Source organism: Fundulus heteroclitus, chromosome 16 (assembly GCF_011125445.2).
Source record: "Fundulus heteroclitus isolate FHET01 chromosome 16, MU-UCD_Fhet_4.1, whole genome shotgun sequence".
NCBI lineage: Eukaryota > Metazoa > Chordata > Actinopteri > Cyprinodontiformes > Fundulidae > Fundulus > Fundulus heteroclitus.
The window spans coordinates 24,043,757-24,068,429 of record NC_046376.1 but is presented as its reverse complement, the minus strand read 5'-3'; the positions used below and the strand labels follow the sequence as shown (position 1 = coordinate 24,068,429).

At 39.5% G+C, this 24,673-nt stretch overlaps 1 protein-coding gene across 1 annotated transcript in view; it reads left to right on the top strand.

Moving 5' to 3' along the window:
* The window catches only part of LOC105920373 (Na(+)/H(+) exchange regulatory cofactor NHE-RF2), a 71,626-nt gene that overhangs the window by 34,426 nt on the left and 12,527 nt on the right, over positions 1–24,673 (top strand). The window contains exon 3 of the mRNA XM_036148318.1: positions 24,047–24,274. Within this exon, the coding sequence (XP_036004211.1) occupies positions 24,047–24,274 (228 nt within the window). The remainder of the gene's footprint in view (positions 1–24,046; positions 24,275–24,673) is intronic.

Below are 24,673 nucleotides of genomic sequence, written 5' to 3'. Positions count from 1 at the left end.
TTTGATTTAATCTAAATGCGCTAATCAAAATGTACGAAACAGTTGTACACAAACATGGAGGTTTGTGTGCATGCTTATGCACAGCTATAGACGCACATGTGTTGCAGCTGGTGAAATTTAGATTTCCTACTAAACAACTAAACAAGACAACACAGAAAAGGGGACAAGGGTGTGTTTATTCTTAAAAAGAGCTTCCAGATGAGTAATTAGATATAAGAAATACTGATGAAGTTTGACTTTTTTATTTCTTTTTTAGAATATAAATTGTGGTATATGTCCCAACATTTGTTAATCTACCAAAAGCATTGCTTTTGGGTTAAAAAACTCAATGTTAAAAGTTTCTTGTTTTTACCAAAGTCACTGGTGCACAATTCCCGGCACCCCTGCGGTTATTTCTTTGTACAACCCCCCCTTGCCAATAGGAAAGCACTAGTCTTCTCTTCTAACATTTCAGAAGGTTTAAAAGAGGCCCAGAATACAGAAAAAGTCAATAAATTTAAACAAACATGTTCTGACATTTAAAGACTCCTTTAACTCTAACAAGGCTAAAAGGGTTTTTGTTGGAGAGACAGGCCCACAGCAACACAGATCCTCAACCATACTTACAGTTCAAGAACCTTGGATTTTCAGGTTTGTTGAAGCCTCAGTGGTTTGTTATGGGGATTGGGTGACCCCAAGACGCTGCGGTTTCCTAACATCGAGCTTCGGACAGTTTTTTTCTTTCCCCTACCACCCTGCTCACTGTGCGGGGTACAAGGTAAATATGAGTTATTCGTTTAGCCGAGGAAATGGATCTTTTGTCATGCCATACTAGTTAGAAAATTCTTTGAGACTCTAATCAACATAAAAAAGTAAAGTAGAAATTAAAGAAATGGTTTGTCTCACTTATTGTAAAAGTTTGGGGGTATCAATAATGCCAATCAGTAATTTATCAAAGCCCAATGCTAAGGATGAAATTCAGTGATACAATGTAACTCTAATGAAAGGTAGTATTTTTTGAATTTTTTTTGAAACTGTAATAAAGTTTCCCTCTTTTTTAAGCTTTTTCGGATGCAAATACACCTGTAGCTGGCAGTGAGGTCCTTTCTATGAAACTGCTAGTTTCGTTTTTTCTTTCATACCTTTGCCCAGGTGAGATTTTCCTGGATCAGCCAAAGTGGCCTACATTTCTTCCCTTAAAGGGATCCACAATAGGACTTTACTGGAGAAATATCTATTTTAGATGTGGAAACAGTACAGTAACATACCTATAGCTTTTTAGTTTTTATACATTTAAAAAATATTGTCACACAGACATCGCCACGTTGTTTACTCTGCAATGCATTGTGGATAAATTACTTATAAAACGCCCTTTAGTGCTAACTCCGTCCAGCCAAACAGCAATGCGTAATGTAAACCTTTTGAATTTGAAACCGGAGTGCATGAAATGGACAACAATATTATAATAATAATAATAATAATAATAATATAATAACAGCTATGAATGACATGTACCACTCGTAAGACGGTGTGGTCCCGACAAGTAGTGCTCTGTATCCGTGTCAGGTGCAATAACACTTGCTTAGGATCTGATTGGTCTGGTCTCCCATCCATTAACACCTATTTAGGTTCTGGTCTACCGTCAGGTGTCGGGTCCGTGATTTCACATTCGGTACCAGCGGCAGTGGCAGTACCTTTGTTATTTAATGTTTGTCTCTAATGTTTCTCCCAGCGTCTTTCGCTCGCAAGGCGGCGGGGTTTAGGCGCTTTATGGATAAAAATAGTCGGCACAGCAGCTGGTTTTTGCTTGTAAGGGTAACGCCCACCTGTTAGCTCCTTCATCAGTTTTGTTTATACAAATGACTCAAAGTCTTCTGGAGAGAAGTGTTGAGAGCGCAAATGAAGGTTCTTCTGAAGTTGTGTCCTTCCAACGGCTTTAGGCCAACATGTTCAACCAATGCATCGCTTTAATTTATTTATTTTTTTGTCTAAAACTTCTGTTTCTGACCAATAAGTTTATAGCCAGAGCAGAAAATGAAATGGTGACTGAGTCTCTTTGGGAGTCACATGTGTCTTGCTCCTTGGCTCAGCTTCTCAATAGGGCCCAGTATAATGGGGAAAAGATGTTGGCTGCTGGCTTCAGTGTAAGAAAACATAACACAGGAGATGTCTGGAGCGCTTACATCTGTGTGGTGACCTTGTAAGGCCGTTATTTTACAACATAAACAGAAGGTCATATATAAATAAGGTTTCAACTTCTAAATGACTCCACATTGGTGAAAGTTAGAGCAGTACCCCTCATAAACATCTGGAGCTGGTATATGAGACCCTCCACCCCAACCCCCAGCTTCGAATACCAAGGTTGTTACATCAAGGGTCCTGATTCAGTGTGTGTTTGGGCCAGAGAGCAAAACCAAATTCCTGGAGTTACAACTTGAAGGACGGAAAAAAGGGTCACTGTCAGGGAAAGCTGGTAAGGTTGGCTCGGTGTTCATTTGGTGAACGGAACAAAGAGGCGAGCTGAGTTAGTAAGGTGCATAGTGTCGGAGGGATACGAACAACTGAGTGTATTGTTTCAGAAGTGTGTGGGTGGGTATGTGAGAGCGAGCCCAGCTGTGTGTTTCTGCATTATCTCCCCCATGCAGAGCTGATAATATATTCAAATGTTGCTCCATCTTAACCCAGAGGATGTTAACGTCACTGTTTCTCTGCAGACTTTATGAAATATCCCTCCACACAAGAGCACTGTTGCCCTGCATCTCACAATGCTAATTAAGCACTGGACAGAACGTGGCACTATCGAATAACGTGGATCAGGCTTTCAGGTTACATAAATGCAGGTTTTATTGTTACATTTAAATGATCAATTTTAGGTAAAGCCCCGTTATGTGTTGTAAAATAGTTTTTTGATTAATTGATGTCATAGCTTTCAGTGTGGACTTCCCAGATGTGGTATTTTTGGAGACTGTACCTGTAGAGTTAATTGTTTCTCAACCCTGAATCACAGTATTCATGCTTGAATATTTTTCATTGCATTTAATTAATTAAGTTCTGCTTAGATTAGCATGATCTTACACTATATTAGCATAAAACCCCTTAAACGTTAGTGAAATCATACCTGTGGTATGTCTTTTTTATAAGATAAGATGCTTTATTTGTCATTATGCATACAAGGTAAATACAACGAAATTTCGTGAATCCGTTTTTTGATAACCTCGTAAAGACTTTAGTAAAGACCATATCCAAAGTAAAGGCATATTTGTTGTGAGTGCCCAGACTGATGACTATTCCTGCTATATAATCCTCATAGACTTCTGATTTTATTCCTAATACTAGGATTAATCAATTTCTTTGTCTTAACATTCATCATAGCATTTAAAACAACTGCAAATATAACCAAAACCACATATTTACTTGTTTTTACTAACCAAATCACTATTGCAAATGTGGATCATAATTTACCTCTGTTGCAGGAAGAACTTGACCCAAATGCTCAGCATTATTAATAGTTTGGACTACTTCTTGTCAAGCCTCATGGGTTATAATTAAGAAAACAGCCATCCATCTATAATTAGGGAATAGCATTGAAATCTACAACTTTTAGCCAAATACATTTTGGATTATATAAATCCTGTTTTGGAAAAATGCCACCCCCTCTGCCACTCTCAGATTTTCTTTTCTCAATTTTGTCATTTAAATGGTGCTAGTTGGATTTGGAAATGTCAGTGGAGTTTGAGTAGGCTGCAGTCAGGGCGAGGACCGATCAATGCACTGCCTACACAAAAACCAAATCCTTCAACATTCATAAACCAACAAAAAAAAATAAAGAAGAAAGAAATACAAGCTCTGGAGACTGCAAGCAAGAATTTCTTCTTTATCTTGGATGAGCAATGCTGATCAGGAAGATTTCAGAGGAGATGAAAAGGACTTTTGCTGCTAAGATAATGATTGGGCACAAAGGACCTCACTGTAGCTTTCACCTTTCTTTTTCACAACTGAGATGTTCAACTGATTTTTTCTACTGTGTTCAGTTACTGTTATTCATACCTGCATCCCTCACACCACAGAACCAACATTTATCTTCACACAGTGTTGTGTTTTTAATGTTCTGGTCTGCTCTCTCTGCTCCCACATCACAGATCTGTAGCAACCATACCTCTGTGTGTAAATGATAAGTTAATCAGACAACTTGCATCTTTACATATCAACGGAATATTTTGGAGAAAGGGTTTCGAAAGGCTTGAATATCTCCCCTCCTTGCAGTAGCTGTTAAGATGTTTTACTGCAATATGCCATGTGAACCACATTATTTTACTGCTGATGACAGATAAAAAGCTCTTTATATATGGATTTCACTTGTAGCTCGATTAAAGCTTCAGTTTGTAAGACTAGACATCCACCTATCCATTTTCTAACACGCCTATCCCTTGTGGGGTCACGAGGGGTGCTGGTGCCTATCTCCAGCTGTCAATGGGCAAGAGGCGGGTACACCCTGGACAGGTCGCCAGTCTATCACAGAGGACTAGACAGATCAATCACAAAAAAAAAATGGGAACAAATCTAGCCCAGTTTGGTTTTGTAACTTCATTAAGGCTCAGAGCCAAAATGTGTAGGTCAGCAAATAAAGTTGTTTCCCAGTTCTTCAAGTGTTGCTTGAGTCTTCACTACACCAGGTATTTCACCATCTCCATGCTCCAAATAAGGAGAGAAATTTATTCCAGTAATATTGCAAGCAAAAGTCACAATTCCGCAAATTTAAAAAATGGAAATTTGAAAAAAAAGAGAATGTTTCTAAAATGGAACTCTGAAAAGCTACTCAAGCAAACAAAAAGTTTTGATAGTAAATCACAATTGGTATGTAAAAGTTGAACCAACGTTTTTGCAGTTTACTTTTTCAGATTTTGTTTGTTCAAAAGAAATCCTGATTTTTTTTTTTCTTTTTTCAAATTGTATTTTAACTATTTATCTATGTATTTGGAGACTGAGTTCCACAAATTGCATTGTTGGTCAGCTTTGTGTCCAAACTGACCAATAGGAATGCTCGCACTTGCCACACACTGACCAATAGAAATGCTGTCACTAACATCCAGAGACCAATAGAATTGCGTTTTCACTCCACACTTCAGAAGAAGCTCCGCCCCTGAAATGTAGTGATCTTTGAAAAGAATGCAATTTTTAAAACTCGGTCTCCAAAAAAGGAAAAATTTTAATAAACAAAATCTGAAAAAAATAGCAAACTGCAAAAATGTTGGTTCTTCTCTGACATTGTATCCTTTCCAGTTATCAGCTTATAACATTTCATTGCTGTGTTCTGTTATTTCAAAGGGCTATGGATGTATATTTAGCCATGACTAAAGTAATCCTGCAAGAACAAACAGCACTTGAATGCATCAGATTGTCTTGGCTGGTAAAAGTTAGCCTGACCAGCCAGACTGATACGCCGCATAAAAGCCGTATCAGTCTGGTAAGGAGCTGGTAGAGCCCGATTTCAAAGGCAGGACCAACAGGATCAGCGTCATTAGGTTAGAACCAACTACAGATGTGATGCAGAAAACTCCAAGTGATGCGCTCTTTTTTTCCGTTTGTTGTCCATGAAACATGTTGTGCCATCGAGCAAACTCTCCAATTTTTGCAGCTTTTGTTTAAAAAAGAGGATACGTGGTGTACTCACATGCACTTTCTCAATCTTCCAAGGCACCAAGCAACAAAAATCTCCGTATCCTGACAGTTATGGTAGCAGAAAATCGCTGCTGCATTATGGGTAATTTTGCCATTGAGAGTTATGCATTCGTAAAGTCCCGCCTCCCGCGCTGTGATTGGTCCGGTCTGTTTTGGGCCAGAGGCAATGGAGCCTTACCAGACAAATTTACGCAGCGTGTAATTCAGTCTGGCTGGCCAGGCTAGGTAAGAATAACACGGTCACATACTCAAATGTGTAGCCTTTAGGCTCATAAACACGATTTCTCCAACAAAACATGTTTCTGTCAGTATTCAGCTACTGATTATTGTTTCATTATCACTCAGGGATTTTACTTTCTATATAGCCATGTACACAGAAACTATCTAATAATTGAAATGAACTACTAACTTGAGCATAGTTTTGCACAATTTTGGATAATTTAATGTAATAGGATTTTAAATATTAGAGCAAAATATAATATTTCTGGAGCACAGATTTATATTTCACTTTTGATCAGGTATCACCCTGGACACCCGATCATGGATAATTTGGAAAATTGTTGCTGATTAACACAATTATAAACCGCACAGCCCCTATTTGACACTGTGAGTTCAACTCACGTGCAATGTGATTAATAGAAAATATCCCTTCAACGCCCTCACGTTTTATCCCAATACAACCACAAAGGTTTTTGGGAATTTATGTCATAATCAGAGGCAAAGTAGAATATAATTGTGAAGTGGACGGGAAAAAGTGTTTTCACCATTTGTTCTACAAATAGAAAGTCGCCCTGTGTGTAACTTAATCTGAATATAAAGGCAGCTTTCCGGGTAGGATTTAGAGGTTTGGTGGAGAACATTAGGGAACAAACAGCATCGGGAAGATCAAGGAACCCAGCAGACAGTTCAGAGAGAGTTGTGGAGACATTTAAAGCACAGTTAGATTAAAAAAAAAGCAACATTCCAGGAGGTTCTCACAAAGCTTGTTTCCATCCATCGTCTGAAAATGAAAAGAGTATGGCACAACTGCAAACCATGGTAACTCTAGACAAGCAGCAAAGATCAACAGCTCATTACAGGCCAAATATTAATGCCCCCACCCCCCCCCCCACACACACACACACAATCACCACCAAGATGTCCTTTATAGAAGTATGACAAGAAGAAAGCCATTTTGGAAAGAATGACATAGGAAGTTCTCTTAATATTTCTTGGAAGCCATGTAGCAGACTTTTCAAACATGTGGAAAAAGATGCTCTAGTCAGATGAGACCAAAAGTGGACATTTACGCCTACGTTCAAAATAATGTTTGTGGCAGAAACCCACCACAGCACATCGCTGTGAACATACCACCCCAAAACAGGGTAGTGGCATCATCATCCTGTGGTGAGGCTTTTCACCAGCCGGGACAGGTAAGATGGATGGAGCTAAATACAGGCAGATCCTGGTGGAAAACATGTTAGCGGCTGCAGTAGATTTGAGACTGAGGCTGGGATTCCCACTTCGAGCTGGACAACAACCTGAACATACAGCCAGAGTTAGGGTGGAACAGTTTAGATTGGGGGCTCCCAAAGTGGAGGTCGCAAGATGAGAAGAGATGTTAGAGAATATCCCAGTTTTAATATAGCAAATGTATACCTTTAATTGCGGAAAATTACACTTTGTTCTCAAATATTTCCAATGTTCGTCATCAGAGAACATCCATGCTTATTCTCACAAATATGTGAAATTAATTTCAAAATATCTGAGTTTTTGTGAAAATTTACTCCTCCGTGGCCAATTATTCATTTTCTTTAATCTACGATGGCCCTAATGTGATTTTTTTTTTGTGTGCGGCAATTATGATAACAAAGTCATAATATAAAGTGTACAAGAATGAATAACATAGCAAAAATAAAATCACAATATTAACAGAACAAATTCTAAATATGATAATAAAGTTAAAATATTCCAATAATGTCACACAATCATTTCAAAGTCCTGATAAAAACAATAATTTGATGCTGATGTGCTAAAAATATTTAAGATTTTCTTATTTGTAAAACCAATACCAAAATATAACTTTACAATATGCTCAACATTCCTTGTTTTAACAGAGTGGGACGACTGCACTTTGTTGTAAGACTTCTTGCCCAAAAGGGTGTCGCCGTTCTCTGGCACTGTTATTTTGGGGTCACAGGCTGAAAAGTTTGGAAACCCCTGGTTTAGCTTACACTATGTTAGGATAGTATACTTAAAGTCCAGACCTAAGTCTAATTGAGAATCTGTGGCAAGTCTTGAAAGAGATCGTTCACTGAAGCTCTCCATCCAATCTGACTGAGCTCGAGCTATTTTGCCAAGGATAACGAGCAAAGGACCTCCAACTATAATTACAGCAACAGGTGGCTCCACAAAGTATTGTTATGCTGAACATAAATGCATGCCACATTGTTCAGATTTCTATTTGCATTTCGTTTATTTATTTATTTTGGATAGCAATGTGTCATTTTCCTCCAACTTCCCAATTATGCACTCCTTTGTGTGGGTCAATCATGTGAAATCTTGTGACAAAATATGTTCATTTGTAAGGCACTCCTCCCCTTTTACGGTTTAAAAAAACATGCACTCACAAATTAGGCACCACTATCTGAGAACTATCTGCCAGACGCTGATAACAGAGGCGTGGACTCACTCAGTCCCCCCCAACATTACATCACCATCACATGTGAAAAACAAGCAGCAGTAGAAACAAACTGCCTGAAGTTAGACCAGTGTAACATTTTCTTTGATTCATACCTAAATTTAAATAAGTAGATAATAAGGGAAGAAATATAGACACACACCACCGCACTGAAATGTAAGCGGTGCCAGCAGCCCACACAGTTTAGTTTGACATTTAAATGCAAACTGAGCTGAAAAGTAATTCTTTTAACTGTCTCACAGCTGAAAGTATAAAAAAAAAGTTGCTCAAACATAATGTGGGAATAAGAAAGAGAGTGAAATGACAAAAGGCTTCCAGTTTGGATGACTGAAAGATTAAACAAAACGAACGCTTGGCCGAGAAACCACCTGTTCGACTGAATATTTCTTCTTTGCCTTGATAGAGTTTCATCAACGGCATAAAATCCTGACATTGAAAATAAAACAAAGAACATTATAATATTGTAATTTTCATACAGTAGAGGGAAAGTAAAGAGCTGACAATAACTCAAACTAAGGGGCCTTCGCATCTTTGCCTCCCTGATCAGTGCCAGTTCAACTTGGAGCCATCAGATTTTGTGTGTTCGCGCTCACTCTGACAGCTGATTGCTGCTGCTGCTGCAGGCATCTTCAGCACATGTTAAATGACAACAGACATCAACGACCAAAACTGCTTCATCACATGTTTATGTCATTGGCTCATCCGTAAATCATAGTACAGCCACACGCTCTGCAACTATATTAGAGTCTGCTGCCAGAGACCGTCAAAGTAAAATTAAAAGAGAACAAGTCTGCCAATTTCCCTTTGAGCTCTGATTTCAATATAGCATTTTATTCATTGTAAACTGCTCCTCAGAGGATATATTTTTTCTCTTTCTGTGAAAACCCCAGCAGTTTCTCAAATACTCAGAGCAGCTTGCCAACCATGCCATGTTCAAACTGACTTAAATTCCCCATCTTTCCCATTCTTAGACTTAGACTTAGACAACTTTATTGTCATTTTGTATGTACAGCGTGCATACAGAACAAAATTTCGTTGCTTACAGCTTACGACAGCGTAATGGGATTGCAGGTGGAATAAGGCAGCATTACAATATAAAGTGCAGCAGTGATCTGAATGTAACACTACAAGAGAAAAACAGTTTGCAAGAACAGTATACAAAAGAGTGTTCAGCCATTCTTTATGTGCAAAATATAATGGTGCAAAAAGGCAAATGGATGGGTAATGAAAGTTCAGCATAATTTGTAGTGCAAACTAAAGATGCAAATGTGGTGCAGAGTCCAGATCAGAGTTCAACAGTCTGATGGCAGCCGGGAAAAAGCTGTTGGACCTGCAGCAGATGCTGCAGAACCTCTTCCCACAGGGAAGCCCCTAGGTATGGAGGGCAGGTTCATGCTCAGCTTGAACTTCAGTAGGTCATCTGCATAACGTCTACATGCCTAAATGCAGTGAGCTGTTGCCGTGTGATTGGCTGATTTGCTGTTTATGTAAACAAGCAATTGTGCATATGTACCAAATGAAGTGGCCAGTGAGTTAAACATTGTAACAAGATGGAAATCTGTTGTATGTCAACTGTTTTTCAACTAAAAAAGGGAACATAAAATAGCTTAGGTTATAGGTTGTAGTTTCTGCTTTTTTTTTTTAAATCGTATTAGTTGAGATGCACCCATTAGGGTTCCAATGACCCAAAATAATAAAAACACACACACACATACAAACTCCTCGTAAAGTTCGAAATGTAAAGAAATATACACAGATAAAAACATACTGCATGTTTGTATGATAAAAGTAAGTATGATTAAAGTATGATTAAATTAAATTGAAACGGATTGCATACATGCTGTATCCTGTTGCATTCACAGTCAGAACAAAGTGCACTTTGTTCAGTTCATACTGAAGATGTTGACTTTGCACTTTTAATTTGATGATTTAGGCCCAAATTGCACACCCTGCCTTCCATACTTCCTACCACATATTCCTGGGAGAGCAGAAGCCCCAGCCGACCACCAGGATGGGGTTGGCTGGGACTGGCGCTTTTGCTCTTCCCTGGAATAAGTGGGCAGGGCTTAGGTATGGAGGGCAGGGTGTGATTATTCATCATTCGCCTCATTTTTTTACTCATGTTGACAGCAAACCACCTGTTCAGCATGTTCTGCTTAATTTGTGTTAACAGACACAGACTGAAGTTTGAAATCAGAACAGAGGGTATCCAGCGACTTCAGATTCTTGCGCTGTGTCCAAAGAGTAACCATGACAAGGTGTGGATGAAAGCTTGATCCCTGACTAATATGGTTTACTATGCAACGCTGATTTCCTCTTTATCTTCCCATATTTTGTCCGTTCTCCGTGCTTTCTCCCAGACTTGCACTAGTCACCGTGAGGTGTCGTGTGCAAGTCTGACCTTCAGCTGAGTTCTGTTCATAGGAAAGTCTGAAACAACACATGTTGCACACTCACACACATTGCAGTAGAGCTGGGGACTTCGTAAACAGAGCCCAGCTGGTTTGTGCTGCAGACCCAAACCAAACACACACCGCGGCGGTATGAAGCGCAACACTAGTGAGAAAAGGTGCTGTTTATAGAGATCCCTGACCAGTCCTCAGGTTCTCATGTTCACTCAACTCTCTTTAGAGCCGCTTCTCATTCAAATCCACCTCCCAGCTCAGGTTCTTTAATCCTGTAGAGGCCTTGTCTGTTCCGGTCACTTCCATCCGGCTTTTGTTTTGAAATCCCTCTTTGCTTCCCTCCAGCTGTGTATCAAATTATTTTTCTCCCTTTCCTTTCCCATTATTTGTCTCTCGCGCCCACTGTGAACTCCTTACATCTGCTCTTTTTCCATCTTATTGAGCAACTTTTGAGCAGCTGCATGTAAGGTATGAAAAAACTGGGCAAATTGATTGTGGACAAGAAAGAGACATTGGTTTGTTTTTTATAGTTTCAAACTGATGCACATATAAATTTTGTTAAGACTTTAAAAGATCACGTGCATTTAAATTGGAATTTATGTGTTGATGCGACTTTTTCACAGAGTCTGTAAATATTAACAACTTGATATAAAAAAAGATCATTGGCACCCTTCCTTCGTGTTAGGACCACTGTAAATGTGTAAACCTATTTCTATGAAATGAATATTTTATTGCAGTAGCATAATCTAAGATTGAAAGAAATTTGATCAAGTCAAATTTTTTATTTGATTATATTTATTCAGTTGAGGGACAAAAAAATCTCTAAGATTTTCTGACATTTTTAATTTTCTCTTGTTGGAACCCAAACAATCCCTTAAAAATGCCCTTAAAATGGAAAAGGACTGGGGAACATGCTGTTTAAGTGAGATGTGTGTCAATACTTTCATATAATGTGTTGCGTAAAGCAGTGGTTCCCAACCCTGGTCCTCAAGTAGATGTTAGATGTTAGTAGATGTTTGAGGGCTCTCCACACATCTGACTCAAATTAATTGATCATTAAAAGGCTTCTGCAGCACTTGAAGGTCCTGTAATCACTTGAATCATTTGGAACAGAGACACATCTAAAATGAATATGGATGGAAATGTAGGTAAAATGTACCATGCCCACTGTTAAACAAGGTGGAGGAAAAATTTTATTTTCCAGGAAATTTTTCTTCACCATGTTGGAGGAACTGTAATGCTGAGGGTCTTTTACTAAAGTTTGTTATACACTATCTAAAAGACAATAAATAGTTTTCTTAAAATAGTATTTCATTCAATAATTACTTATAAATGCATATACGTCATTCTTATGGAGTTACTTTGGCCAAATTGGTTCCAAATCTATCAAATTATCTTTCCATATTAAACATAAAAGATTTTATAAGTTGAACAAGTTGTACATTTGTTGTGTTCTAGCTAGCAATACAAGCAACACATGGACCATTTGTTGGAAAGTCTTTCCTGTATACCTTTTTGTATTTAAAATGTCCCAATTTTTACATTAGGGTCTAATTTTGCCGAACCCATTAAAAACTTTCTGGTAAACCCTAAAAACAACCCAGTTTGATATGATTGGTCTGCTCATTGGTCCAAAACAGCCGTAACTCTTGTTTTTGCTGGCAGGCAGATATAATATAAGTACTGAAAGTAAAGCCTGGACGGGAAACGTAGTTCAGATGCAGTTTCATATATCGCTCCGTTCAGAAGGAACTTTGGCCTTTAATATTGCAAAGCGTTAGATGAGATGTGCAAAAAGCGAAACCCCAAAGCTTAATGTACAAAACAGCGTTAGGCATGTTGTTAATGGACACATTAACTTGCGTCTTCATGTGTTGTTGAAAAGGCAGTGGATTGTATACGTCCAACTGGTGGTGGCAGTGTAGGAGTAAAATGTTATTTTAGTTTTTTTTAATATGTTTTATTAAATAAAACTGAAAGCTAATATTTATTGAATAACTCACTTCGGAAACATAAGCTGGTATGAGAAAACAGTCCAACTTAATTAACATTTACGGTGGCAGTTTTAATTGGTGTGATGCTCTCTGTACAGCCACCTCAGCTGAAATACAGTATGTTCTATTAGGTTTGAACTAGAACCTCTAAAATCGTAGTATCACAATCCCCATTTCAATATCAAAAAGTGCATTGACACAATCACAAACGACTGCATGAATGCAATATTTGGTAGGATATTAGATAATCGGTAGCTATGTTTACATGGACAAAAGTAATCAGAATAAACAGCCGATGGGAATAAAAAAAAGCATCATGTAAACAAGCCGAATATGATGATCGGATTAAGCTCAACAGAATATTTGTAATCTGAATGAAAGGGGTGGTTTATGCCAATTGATAATCCAATCAATGTGCATATAAACACTTGTCAGACTCAAGTTACTCCGAATGTGGCAAACTGACCCGAGCGCATGTGCGCCCCACGTAAATGTGTCAAGGCTCCCAATACAACCTTTATGTTCGAAATAAGAGCTCAAAATTGTTGCTTACTCAGCAACGTTTCAACCTCAATTAGAGCCTGGTTCAAGTCCAGCCTGGGCGCTCGGAAGACAAACAAACTTATATAATACTGCTTTGTTTACTATTTTTTGTAGTTTAGCAAAGACAGAAATACTTCTACTGTGTTTTTTTAGGGGAATTTGATAACTGCACATGTCAGAGTGGTTCTATATACCTGGAATATAGCCAGGTATATAGAACATATAGAAACGCACATTATGATAGGATTAATTCATTTTGTGCCCGTATAAATGGTACAATCCGATTATTTAATCCGAATACATTTTAATATGATTGTGAAATTTTGTGCATGTAAACATAGCTACAATCATGCAGGGAATGACAGTAAAATTGTGGTCCTGTTTTAAAGACCTTCACCACCTTCAATGCCTACACTTAAAGAGATGTGAAAGCTCAGTGTTGGAGACATTAGGATATGGAGAAATAAAAGAAACGAGTCAGTAAAACATGGGTTAATCTTCATCAACATCGTCATCGTAATGTTTAGCTATAGTAGCACAGTTACGTATTTCCCTGATATTGAGCAGTTGTTGCCTGTTGCCTTGCAGAAAGAAGGGTGTGAGTTCAAATCCTTGCCAAGGATTATAATTGTTTTGACTCAGGACAGCTATGAGAAGCACGTAAAGTTGAAGTCGTTGCCCTACATAGTCAAACATACACTAAAGTTTCTTTGCGTCAAATCAAAGGCGCCACTCAGACACACTCTTGCATGCCCAAACATACTTCATGGCTTTGTGAGCCAGCATTGAACCAGCGATCCTTGGCTGCGAAAGGGTTAACAGCGGTCACGATCTATCCATCACTGCAGGCCAGTGCTCAATTATTCAACAAGCTGAGGTCCAGTTTCATCACCTGCCAATACTACTGTCAGCAGCCACTGGTGGGAAGAGAAATATACACAGTGTGGATCTGCAGCTACACGCAAATTAAGCATGTAGGTCAGTGCGTTCTCGTTCTTTTTTAGACGGCTTATATCTTAACCTCCAACTGGCTCCAGTGAGCTGCAAAGATTCACTTGATAACACATGAGCTCATAAGTTTGCGACGCTTCTGTGCTTTTAAACAGTATGCAGTCTAATGTAATTAATCATAGCTTGCCTATAACAAAATGTGTCAATACATAATATTTAGGATATCTATTTTATTCAAAGATAATTAAATTAGCATTTAAAATGGAAGGATTTTTTTCAGTTTAATTATCTGTTAAAATGTATTCAGGTAATTTACACAGCCCCACTAATAATGCCATCACAAGAAAGTTTTATACACAAAGAGATTCTATTGTTTACAAATGATCTTGATTCTCATTTAATGCTAAATAAATTCAAATCTATTTCGTTCAATCTGATACAATAGAATCACAAACTCTAATTCAGAGCCAATCACATACAGTTGAATCCATTTTATACTGCTCCACAGTTCGTTTTAGTTGATAATATAATTGCAACAGGTTTGTTGCTGATTTGTCATTCGCTTTTATAGCAATCTTAGAAACAAACAACTCCCTTTTAACAGGAAGAGACCCAGCATTATTGGCCATCGCCCTCAACCAGGAGAAAATCACTGTAATACCGAGCCGTCTTTCTCTGGGGAAGGAATACTCTGAGTTAATGGCAGCAATAGTCCTGTCAGGAGATTTATCCAGGAATGAAGTAAAGCACATTTGACTTGTCTGGGAAGTCAGAACTCATATTTGAGAACCGTTTTGGTTTTTTTGTGATGAAAGTGCATATTAACAATAATCACTGAAAAGAAACACAATAAAATACATATAGACAATTCCGTTGTTGTTAGAAAGTCAGCTTGTTTTCTTGATTTTGCTGGCATGTTGTTCAGGTCTTTAAACATTTCCAAATTAGTTGAACCAGTTCTAATTGCAAGTCTGAAAACCGGCGGGGTGTAATTGTTGTGGTGCTAAGAGGAGTTAGCAATACATAATCATACTAATGTATTTATTTACGTTTTATTGATTAAAACGCTAAAATAATGTGCTGACAGCCAGAGACTGTAAAGTACTGTGAGCGACTGTGACAATGTTTCCTGTAACTAAAGTGTTGACAGGACCTCTGACTTTTCCATGGTGGAGCTCAGACTTTGGTAGGCATCCCGTTGGATTTTTCCTTCCCGACTAGCTTGAATTTCAATTTTAATGCTGCGTTCATACCAAACACATTTCGAGCATCACAAATGCATACTGACATTAAAGTCACTGTCTAGAGCCTCAGCACTTTGCCATTTGACAACCTGCTACCCGCATCGGTGCCCTTATCTCCCACCAGGACACCAACTCGTTTCAGCTGAAGAGCGTCTGTCCATCTGTCTCAGGTTAGTGGGCATCATTCAGGAGTTTTGACGTTAACATTAATCAGTGATAAGAAATAAAAATAAAAAACAGCCACCACATCACATAGTTGAGTCTCTCTCTGATTGGTTGACGCTCTGCGACCAGCTGCAAAAGTTCAGATTTACCAACTCTAGCGCCGGCTGCTCTAAAGGTGCTTAACACACGTCAAGCCAAATGCACATTAAATGCATGGAAAGCTCAGAACGCGTTTGGTTTGAACGCAGCATAACATCCAGGCACATATAAAACACACTATAAGCACAGCTGCACAGAGCCAGGAGCGCTTTCCATTATAAGAAAGTTTTAAATACCAAACCATTACTATGCATCTACCTTCTACACAGCCTTCCAACTTTAGGAGTAGAATACGTGAACTTAAGCTTGAATGATAGTCGAAGTCTTGTCAGAGATGTTGATCATTTCCCCCTTTCACCGTTTCTTTTGGTCCTTTTCGAACCAAGTTTTTTTAAGTCCAAAATGGGACCACTGGACTTTTTCTTCTATATGGAAAATTGGTTTTATGTCTCCATTAATGAACATTCCCCAGCCAGACTCTGATAAGGGGTATTTTGGAGTGAATTGACCCCAATAATTAAATTTAAACACATTTTTTAACACAAAGTCTTTTGAAAATTATATACAATTAAATGTAACTGAATGTAAAGATTTTAACACTTCTACCTTGCGACGTCATAAAATGAGTAACAGAAAGAAAAATTAACCCATCTGCCACTGCATTTGTGCAAAAGCTTTTATTTATGGGTGCAAAATGGAAGCAGGAAGGGGACGAAATGGCAACGCGTAGGTACAAAATGGGGGTACGAACTGGCGAAGGGACCGATTGTCAGAAATTTACATAAAAGAAAAACCTGCCGTCTACAAATTTTAAGATATTCAAGATAAAATGAAACACATGTATTGTGTGTAAGTGGTGGTCTCCCCCACATGTTCTCCCGCAGATTTTTACTGAAACAAAAGCCGATTGTAGCAGGACACAGAGGGATTCGTGGAACAGCACCGCTTCCACTGACCGCACATCCTCTCACTGCACCACAGCTGGGACACTGGGGTCAGTACATGTAGGTGTGTATTGTTGGAAATAAAACATTAGTTTTGTAGTGGGCGTGAAATATTCCATGCACTATAGTTTTCTTTACAGCAACGCACCCTGATCCACCGACAGATGTTCCATGCGAGCTTGTTTGGATATGCGTTGCGGTGTTTTTTTTTCCCAGCGGCTCCCGCTGCATCTCCTCCCACGTGAGCCTCTGTTTTGAAAAAGTGTCTGCTGGGTGATAACCAAAAGTGTTCCCCCATGACATGAGAGATTGCTGACACCGGGTGAAAACTTTACATGCCCATTTTTCTTGCTGTAGTCAAAATATTTCTCTCCCAAAAAACTGTTTTCCACCAGGTTTTCAACACCCACAGCCCAAACAAAGACAGCGATCTCGTTCCGTTACGCTTCCTCTTGTTTAGAGGAGTTTCCTCAGTAACTTGAGTCGAAACTCTAGATCTAAATCATTATCTCTGTCCATCACGCTAGTTCTGATATATTTATTTTTACTGGACAAACGCAGCGTCATGTCATCACCACACAGGGCTGAGGCAAAGTATTTCCCCCTTACAGATTTCTGCTGCTTTATATCATGTAGTCAAATTTCCATATCATCAGTGATGACTCCATAATTAATTGGGAAAAGCTATCCAAACCAACCTGGCCCTGTCTTAGCAGTAATGTTCCCTAGACCTAATAAGTGGTGGTGCCACCCTTGAAGGCAAGAAACATTTTCTGACAACTGATAATGAATCTTTTGTATTGTAATGTAGAACAGATTACTAGATCAATGTGTGCTTCTGTGCTTTTTTGTCTCTCTTGTTGTGTCTCTGCTCTGTCTTCTGTAATCCCCAGTCGGTCGAGGCAGATGACCGTTCATACTGAGCCCGGTTCTGCCGGAGGTTTTCCTTCCCGTTAATGGGGAGTTTTTCTTTCCACTGTCGCTTCATGCTTGCTCAGTATGAGGGATTGCTGCAAAGCCATGTACAATGCAGACGACTCTCCTTGTGGCTCTACGCTTCTCCAGGAGTGAATGCTGCTTGTCGGGACTTTGATGCAATCAACTGGTTTCCTTATATAGGACATTTTTGACCAATCTGTATAATCTGACCCAATCTGTATAATATGATTGAACTTGACTTTGTAAAGTGCCTTGAGATGACATGTTTCATGAATTGGCGCTATATAAATAAAATTGAATTGAATTGATTTGAATTGTATCATCACTGGGGATGAATTTTTGCCCACTCCTCTTTCAAGAATAGTTTTAATTCAGTTACGATCCTTAGGTGTTTCAGTTTTAAATTTCTCTAGATATCTGTTTTTTTCCTTGTTTACATTCTCTTAGAATTACCATTTTAGTTCAGTTGTTGTTTATTGGGTTCTTGATTCTTTCTTGTTGATTTAGTATTCTATTCTTTTAGATTTCCTCTCAGAGTTCCTCCTTGTCGGCCCCCGTTAATTATTCTCCTCTCTCTCAGCTCTCTGTTCTCATTGATCTCAGCTGCTCCTCATTTCATCTGGATTACCTTTACGTGTTTTCTGCTTCAGTTCTCTGCCCTGCCTCTGTATATAGTTTCCCTGGTTCTCTTTGCTCTCCACTGGTTTCTCTGCTTTCTTCGTCAGGGTGTCCCCCATTGTATTATAGGCCTGCCAGGCCTATAATACAGCTAAGCTTCGTTTGTTATACACAAGTAACAGTGATACCAAAAGTGGCTGCGATTAGCTTGATGGACACGTACTAAGCTCCCCCTTCGAGCCGCTCCGCTCTGCTGCAGTGTGCATCAATGCGGGAAAATGTTTATCTGCTGACGGCTAAGTGGAATAATGAATAGTGATGCAAAAAAAAAACAATTCACTGCTCCTATCTGCTCTGTCTGCCTTCCCACTGCCTTTCAGAAGGCACAGATGAAGCAGGGGTAGTCAGAAAAGCAACAGCGAGTACATATGATTTGGGATAAAACGTATATATGGAAACATGAGCAAACCGGCGACCCAGTCCCAGACTCTCGAGGCCTCGAACGTCACCACCTACGCCATCAACACAGGCCTCTTCATGTGCTTCACAAAACATTTGCCAGGATTACTCGACACACTCTTCGAAGCTTCGACACACTGGACACGTCACTGTTAAAAGGTTTAGGATCGAGTTTCTTCAAGGTCAGTCCTCAACCACCTCGTTTAGACTTTGATTACGCTACTCAAAACCGTTTGTTTACAATGATCCGACACATCAGAAAGTCCACCTCAGAGTGACTCGACGGTCACTCTGAGGTGGACTTTCTTGACCGTCGAGGTTCTCTTGACCGTTCTCTTGACCGTCGAGTCACTCTGAGGTGGACTTTCTGATGTGTCGGATCATTGTTCTCTAGCATAACCCAAGTCGGCTTGACCCTTGAAGGAGCAACAAGCGAAATTTCACTATTATAGATAGCAACAACCAAAAAATAATTTTGTGAAGAAGTAAAGGTATTTTTTTAGAAGGACTATGGTTAAAGGTCACTCACTATCTCTCCGTGTTGTTCTCCAGTCTCTTGTTTACATAGCCGGGCCGGCCGCCCGTGCAACAGCTGCCACTCAGGGCTTACCCACTCCATGCCCATAAAATGCCACCACCAGGCACAGAATGGTGGACAGCTCGCCCATCGGATCAAAACGTTCTCTTGCTAACAGCATTATAAAGTTGTGAGTTACTTCACTAGTGATGTTCCTCTGAAAGGTGATGCCGTTCTGTTGTGTATTTAACCTTTGCAAATAAGCTCATACTACGAGCCTATTTGGCTCACAAATAGGCTCATTTCGGCATCCATTTCCCCTTCTCCCCCACCGGAGAAGGGGAAATGTGTGTGGAGTGCTGGAGAGAGTTAGAGAAAGGCATGGCTTGATACACGTCTTGTTTTGGTCTACAGTCAGTGCTGAAGCGCCCCCTAGTGGTGAAATACTGCTTATTGCTCGTTTAAGGTCACAAACTGCTGGATCTTCTACTTTAGGCTTTTCTGGTAGAGAGCAGAACTTTCAGTTCCACCAGGGACAGTAAGCCATCCAGGTCCTGAAGCAGGACAGTGACCCGAGACCATTACGACTATCACCCTGTTGCTCTGTTTCCTAAATGCTGTGTTAGTTTTATGGAAGATATGACGGGACACACCACCTGACAAAAAGCTCCACCTTTGCCAGTCAACTGAATATTTTTCCAAAAGTTTGGTTTACTTCAAAATATATATCTATTTTTAGAAAATATAAGATGTGTCTTTGTGCTCTTATTGGTGAGTCATGGCTTTTACCTGGGAACCTTTGCATTTATCCATGTTTCCCCCACTTGATCTCTCTTATTGTTGAATCATGAACCTTACCCTTAACTGAGGCACGTGAGGTCTGCAGTGATTAGATGCTGTTCTGGGTTATTTTGTAACCTCCTTTTTGGTTTGGAGATCTTTTAGCCTACTCCATGTAGTCTGAAGGGTTCTATTTAAGCACTTTTTTTGGGTCTCCAGATTAGAAAGGGCCTACTGCTGTGGCTGGTGACACTGAACCAACAAATGTGCTTATCAACAATTCGTTTGTGATTTACTAATGGGATGTAATAACTAGAGTTGCACCGATACCGATACCAGTATCGGACGGGGCCCCGATCCAGCGCTAAAATGGTGGTATCGGTATCGGCGAGTACCAACAAATAGGCACCGATACCATTTTGATGTTTGTATGTCACTTGAACGCAGCCTTCTCTCTCCCGACTAGTATTATACATGTTATATAAGTTCATGAAAGTTGCACCATTTTGGCATTCGAGAGCCAAAACTCAGGGTTTAAAAGATATTATTCAATTATTAATGTCATTTTACTGTCTTACTGTTGCACTACTATTATACATGTTATAATTTCACCAATGTTGCACTATTTTGGCCTTTGAGAGCCAAAAGTTTATTCAACTATTGTCACCCATTCCAGGTAGACAATAAAAAGGTCTACTACCCTAAGTAGTATGCAGTTCTTCATATATACACATACATCAATTTCAAACAGATGGTATCGGTATCGGGGCCAAAAAATGGCATCGGCGCAACACTAGTAATAACTCTCTCACACAAGCCCAGGTTGGTTTGGCTGTCTTTTTTCCCCTATCATATAATGATCTCAATCACTAAAGTTTGACCAAAAGCAAAACCAGAAGGAGTCTGAAATGGGGCAAATACTTCTGCTCAGCACTGTTCGTCACTAGCAATCCGGTCTCCACCAGAGACAGAGCTGATTTTGTGGAGATGAAGCTGACACAGTAAGAAAAACAACAAACGTGAAGTGGAACTTCACCCTGTGACAAGCTCAGAGAGTGTGTGAGATGGCACAGGCCCCCACAGCGGTGATTAGTGGGGTTCTGCTCAGCAGTGAGAGGCAGTCAGAGGTTAAACTGGCAGACACTCACGTCTCCCCACATAATGACTCCCAGCTGTGTTGCTCTCAGCGTTTACATTAGAGCCCCACTTTTCCTCACCAGCATGTCTTACTGGAAACTTCTGTCATCTTGACTTCTCTTCCTAAACTCTCTCTCTCTCTCTTTCTCTCTGCGTATCTGTTTATCGGTCTGCTGTCTTTTTTTTTTTTGGCCTCTGCTTGATCTTTGCATTTCTTCGAAGCTCATTCTCAACCCTCTCGCTGCATCTAATTTTCTAACCCTCCCACGCACTAGACTCTCTCCGCTTTCTTGCTTATTGCTTTCCTCCTCTCACTCTGTGTTTTTCTTTTTCCTCCACCAACCAGATCCCAGAATACTAATACATTTGATTTATAAAAATCTATAAAAAAAAAAATGTCCTTACTCTGTCTTGCAAAACCCATCCCAGCCCGAGCATGTCTTCTCCAGCCAGGAAAGAGAGGATGTGCAGGGACTCATGGGATAATAATTGATTTGGATTATTCTGTTGTCTTCCTCCATTTCAGGGCAATCTTCCCAGAACCCTGCTACCCAAAAGTATTTCAGGCCTGAAACAAAATAATATGTTTCTGAATAGCCGAAGAATCTGTGACAATGGGATCTGCGCCGTTTTGTTTTTCTATTAAGTGCAATGAGTCTAAGGAAACTCAGGCAGGAGATCAAGTAAATAAAATATTTTGCTGATTGACAAAATATCGTCATACACTTTTTTCTTGTTAACATGCCCCAGTACATTTGTCTTTTGTTTCATCTTTCTCTGCCTGCCTGCACATATATTTTAGCCTGCACAAGCTATACTCCAGCGTAAGCTTCACATATGGTCTAAAACATAATAAAATATGTCCTGCACACATCTTGCGCGCTGTCCTCCTCATGTGAACTCTTGCAGGTACCTGATGTGTCACACCTCAGCGTTAATATGAGCTGAGGTCACAGAGCCGGGCGTCCACCTATCGTCCCCCTCACAGCGCATTTCTTCCCCGGCTGTGTAGGTGGTAAATCAGCATGATCATGCCGAAAAGAGCTAGAGGAACAATTAATCCGGTTCTATAAATGTCACCCAAGCTGGCAGAACCGTTCGCAATATGCTGCAAGTGAAAAGTCTCTCTCTCTCTCTCTCACACACACACACACACACACACACACACACAAGACGTAGTCTTTCATAAAACCAAGCTGTTCATCTCAAGCAAACATGAAAAAAACGATACAAAGAGGAAAAATGGAAATCTGGCACTAAAAGTCAATCTAATTATCAAAGTATATTACAGTGATTATAATTTTCTCAAAATCTGTTATTTCACGTTAAATTGTGAAAGATGTCTACCTTCATTCATTTGTGTTTGATGTTTCACCTGAAAATCACCACAATCACTTGGATTTGTTCCACCTTTTTACATAAACTGCACTATTTAATCATTTCAAGCAGGAGATTATTGTCAAAGACTACTTTCTCTAAGATATGGATGGATGGATGGATGGATGGATGGATGGATGGATGGATGGATGGATGGATGGATGGATGGATGGATGGATGGATGGATGGATGGATGGATGGATGGATGGATGGATGGATGGATGGATGGATGGATGCTTGTCTCGATCAAAAAAGGTTCCACTGAACTCTGAAAATGGCCGCTTCTTGTATTTTTACACGTAACATAAAAACACCTTTGATTTATTTAACCAGTGCCTTGAGATGAAATGTTTCATGAACTGGCGCTATATACATAAAATTGAATTGAATTGAATTTTAATATCATCAGTCTGCTTGTATCATTAGATTTCTTTAAATTTGTTTCGAATGTATCACATCTGAAAAAAATAATAATAATAATCTAGCCACATTTATTTTATTGCTGCATCTTCCTTTTCCAGCAAATCACAAGAGATTAAACTTAGTGTAAATTGATGAAAGATAAACTGGTTCATTCAATAAGCAGTTTTAATGTAGTTCACTCAACCCAGATAAACTGATAAGAAACAGACGTAAATAAGTTGAGTCAGCTCATTCAACCCATGTATTATGTATAAAAGGCTTAAATGTGGAAGAAACCCATGTAGTTATATAAAATAGCTTTCTGATTATTTACTTTAAAAAACGACAGTATATATATATATTTTTACACTCAATGCGCATAAAAAAAATGAAACCTAAACTCAATGGGTTAGGCAAAAACGGTTTGATTAAGAATGGCCCTGAAGAAGGCTACAAGCTGAAATGCATCGGTCAGCAAATAAAGCTGTTTCCTAGTACTTCGAGGGTTGCTGGAGTCCTAATTTTACCAAAAAAAAGAAACACAAAAATAATCTTTTATTGCCGTTTTAATTTGAACCCAGTGGGTATTTATAAAATGATGTGTATGTGCTAAATTCTTACGCTCCAGAGGCCCTACTTGAGAACATAACTCTGCAAACAGGTTTTGAAGCTTTTTTTAACAGGCGGTGTTTCCCTGAACAGACTTGGTGATACTCGGCTGAATGTGGTACCCTGAGTCTGCAGATCTCAGATAACACGGCGCATGCTTGCTGACAGAAGCTTCCTCTGCAGCTCTTTAGCTGTGGCTTGGCCTTCGTTGTAGTTTCTGTTTTTACTGTGAATCAACATGGTTATGCTAGTTGAGTGTTGCATTAAAGCTAAAGGGATAAAAGCATCTCTCACAGAGACAGGAGAGGCAAAAACACTATGACGCATTTTGGTGTAACTACACAGCTAAATGCACCTATGAAATGAGAATCATGTATACAGCCACAGATTCAGCTATCAGTGTGTTTTTTTTAAAGCTTTTTAAAATAAGCAATGACTAGTAAGAACACAATATATTGGAAGCAAAAAAGAAAAAAATGTCAACCTCATGGGAAACTTATTTCATCTTAAACATTTTTTTTCCAGGAGGCACCAACAGAGGTGGAGACTCAGCCTGAGCCCCAGGACCAGTCCCCACCCCAGGCTGACCCGTCTGAGCTCGCTCCACGTCTGTGCCACCTGACCCGGTCTGCGGGGGGATACGGCTTCAACCTTCACAGTGAACGGTCGCGGCCCGGCCAGTACATCCGCTCCCTGGACCCGGGCTCGCCCGCCGAACGCGCCGGACTGCGACCACAAGACAGGCTAGTTGAGGTAGGAGGGAGAAGTTTAAATGGGCCTGCTGCGTCAGTAAGAGTGATTTATATCTATAAAATGTAGTTCAAGATTATATCTAGTGATATATGTGGCACTCTAGTTGCTATTTACTCATTTTTGTTCACACCTGAAGGGAACAAGCAGCATATGAGGGTTTAAATTGCAGTGCCTTGCGTTGGCATTCAAACCCTTTTAACCTTTTCTTTACATTTGGTCACATTAAAACCACAAATTACAATGTATTTTATTGGGATTTAATGTGACAGACCAACCTTAAGTAATTCATGATGGTGAAGTTGAAGCAAAATTTCAGAGTTAATCTGTAGAGTCTGACATGCATTTGCATTCAGCTCCCCTGAGTCAATCCTTTGTGAAACCACCTTCTCACTGCAGCTG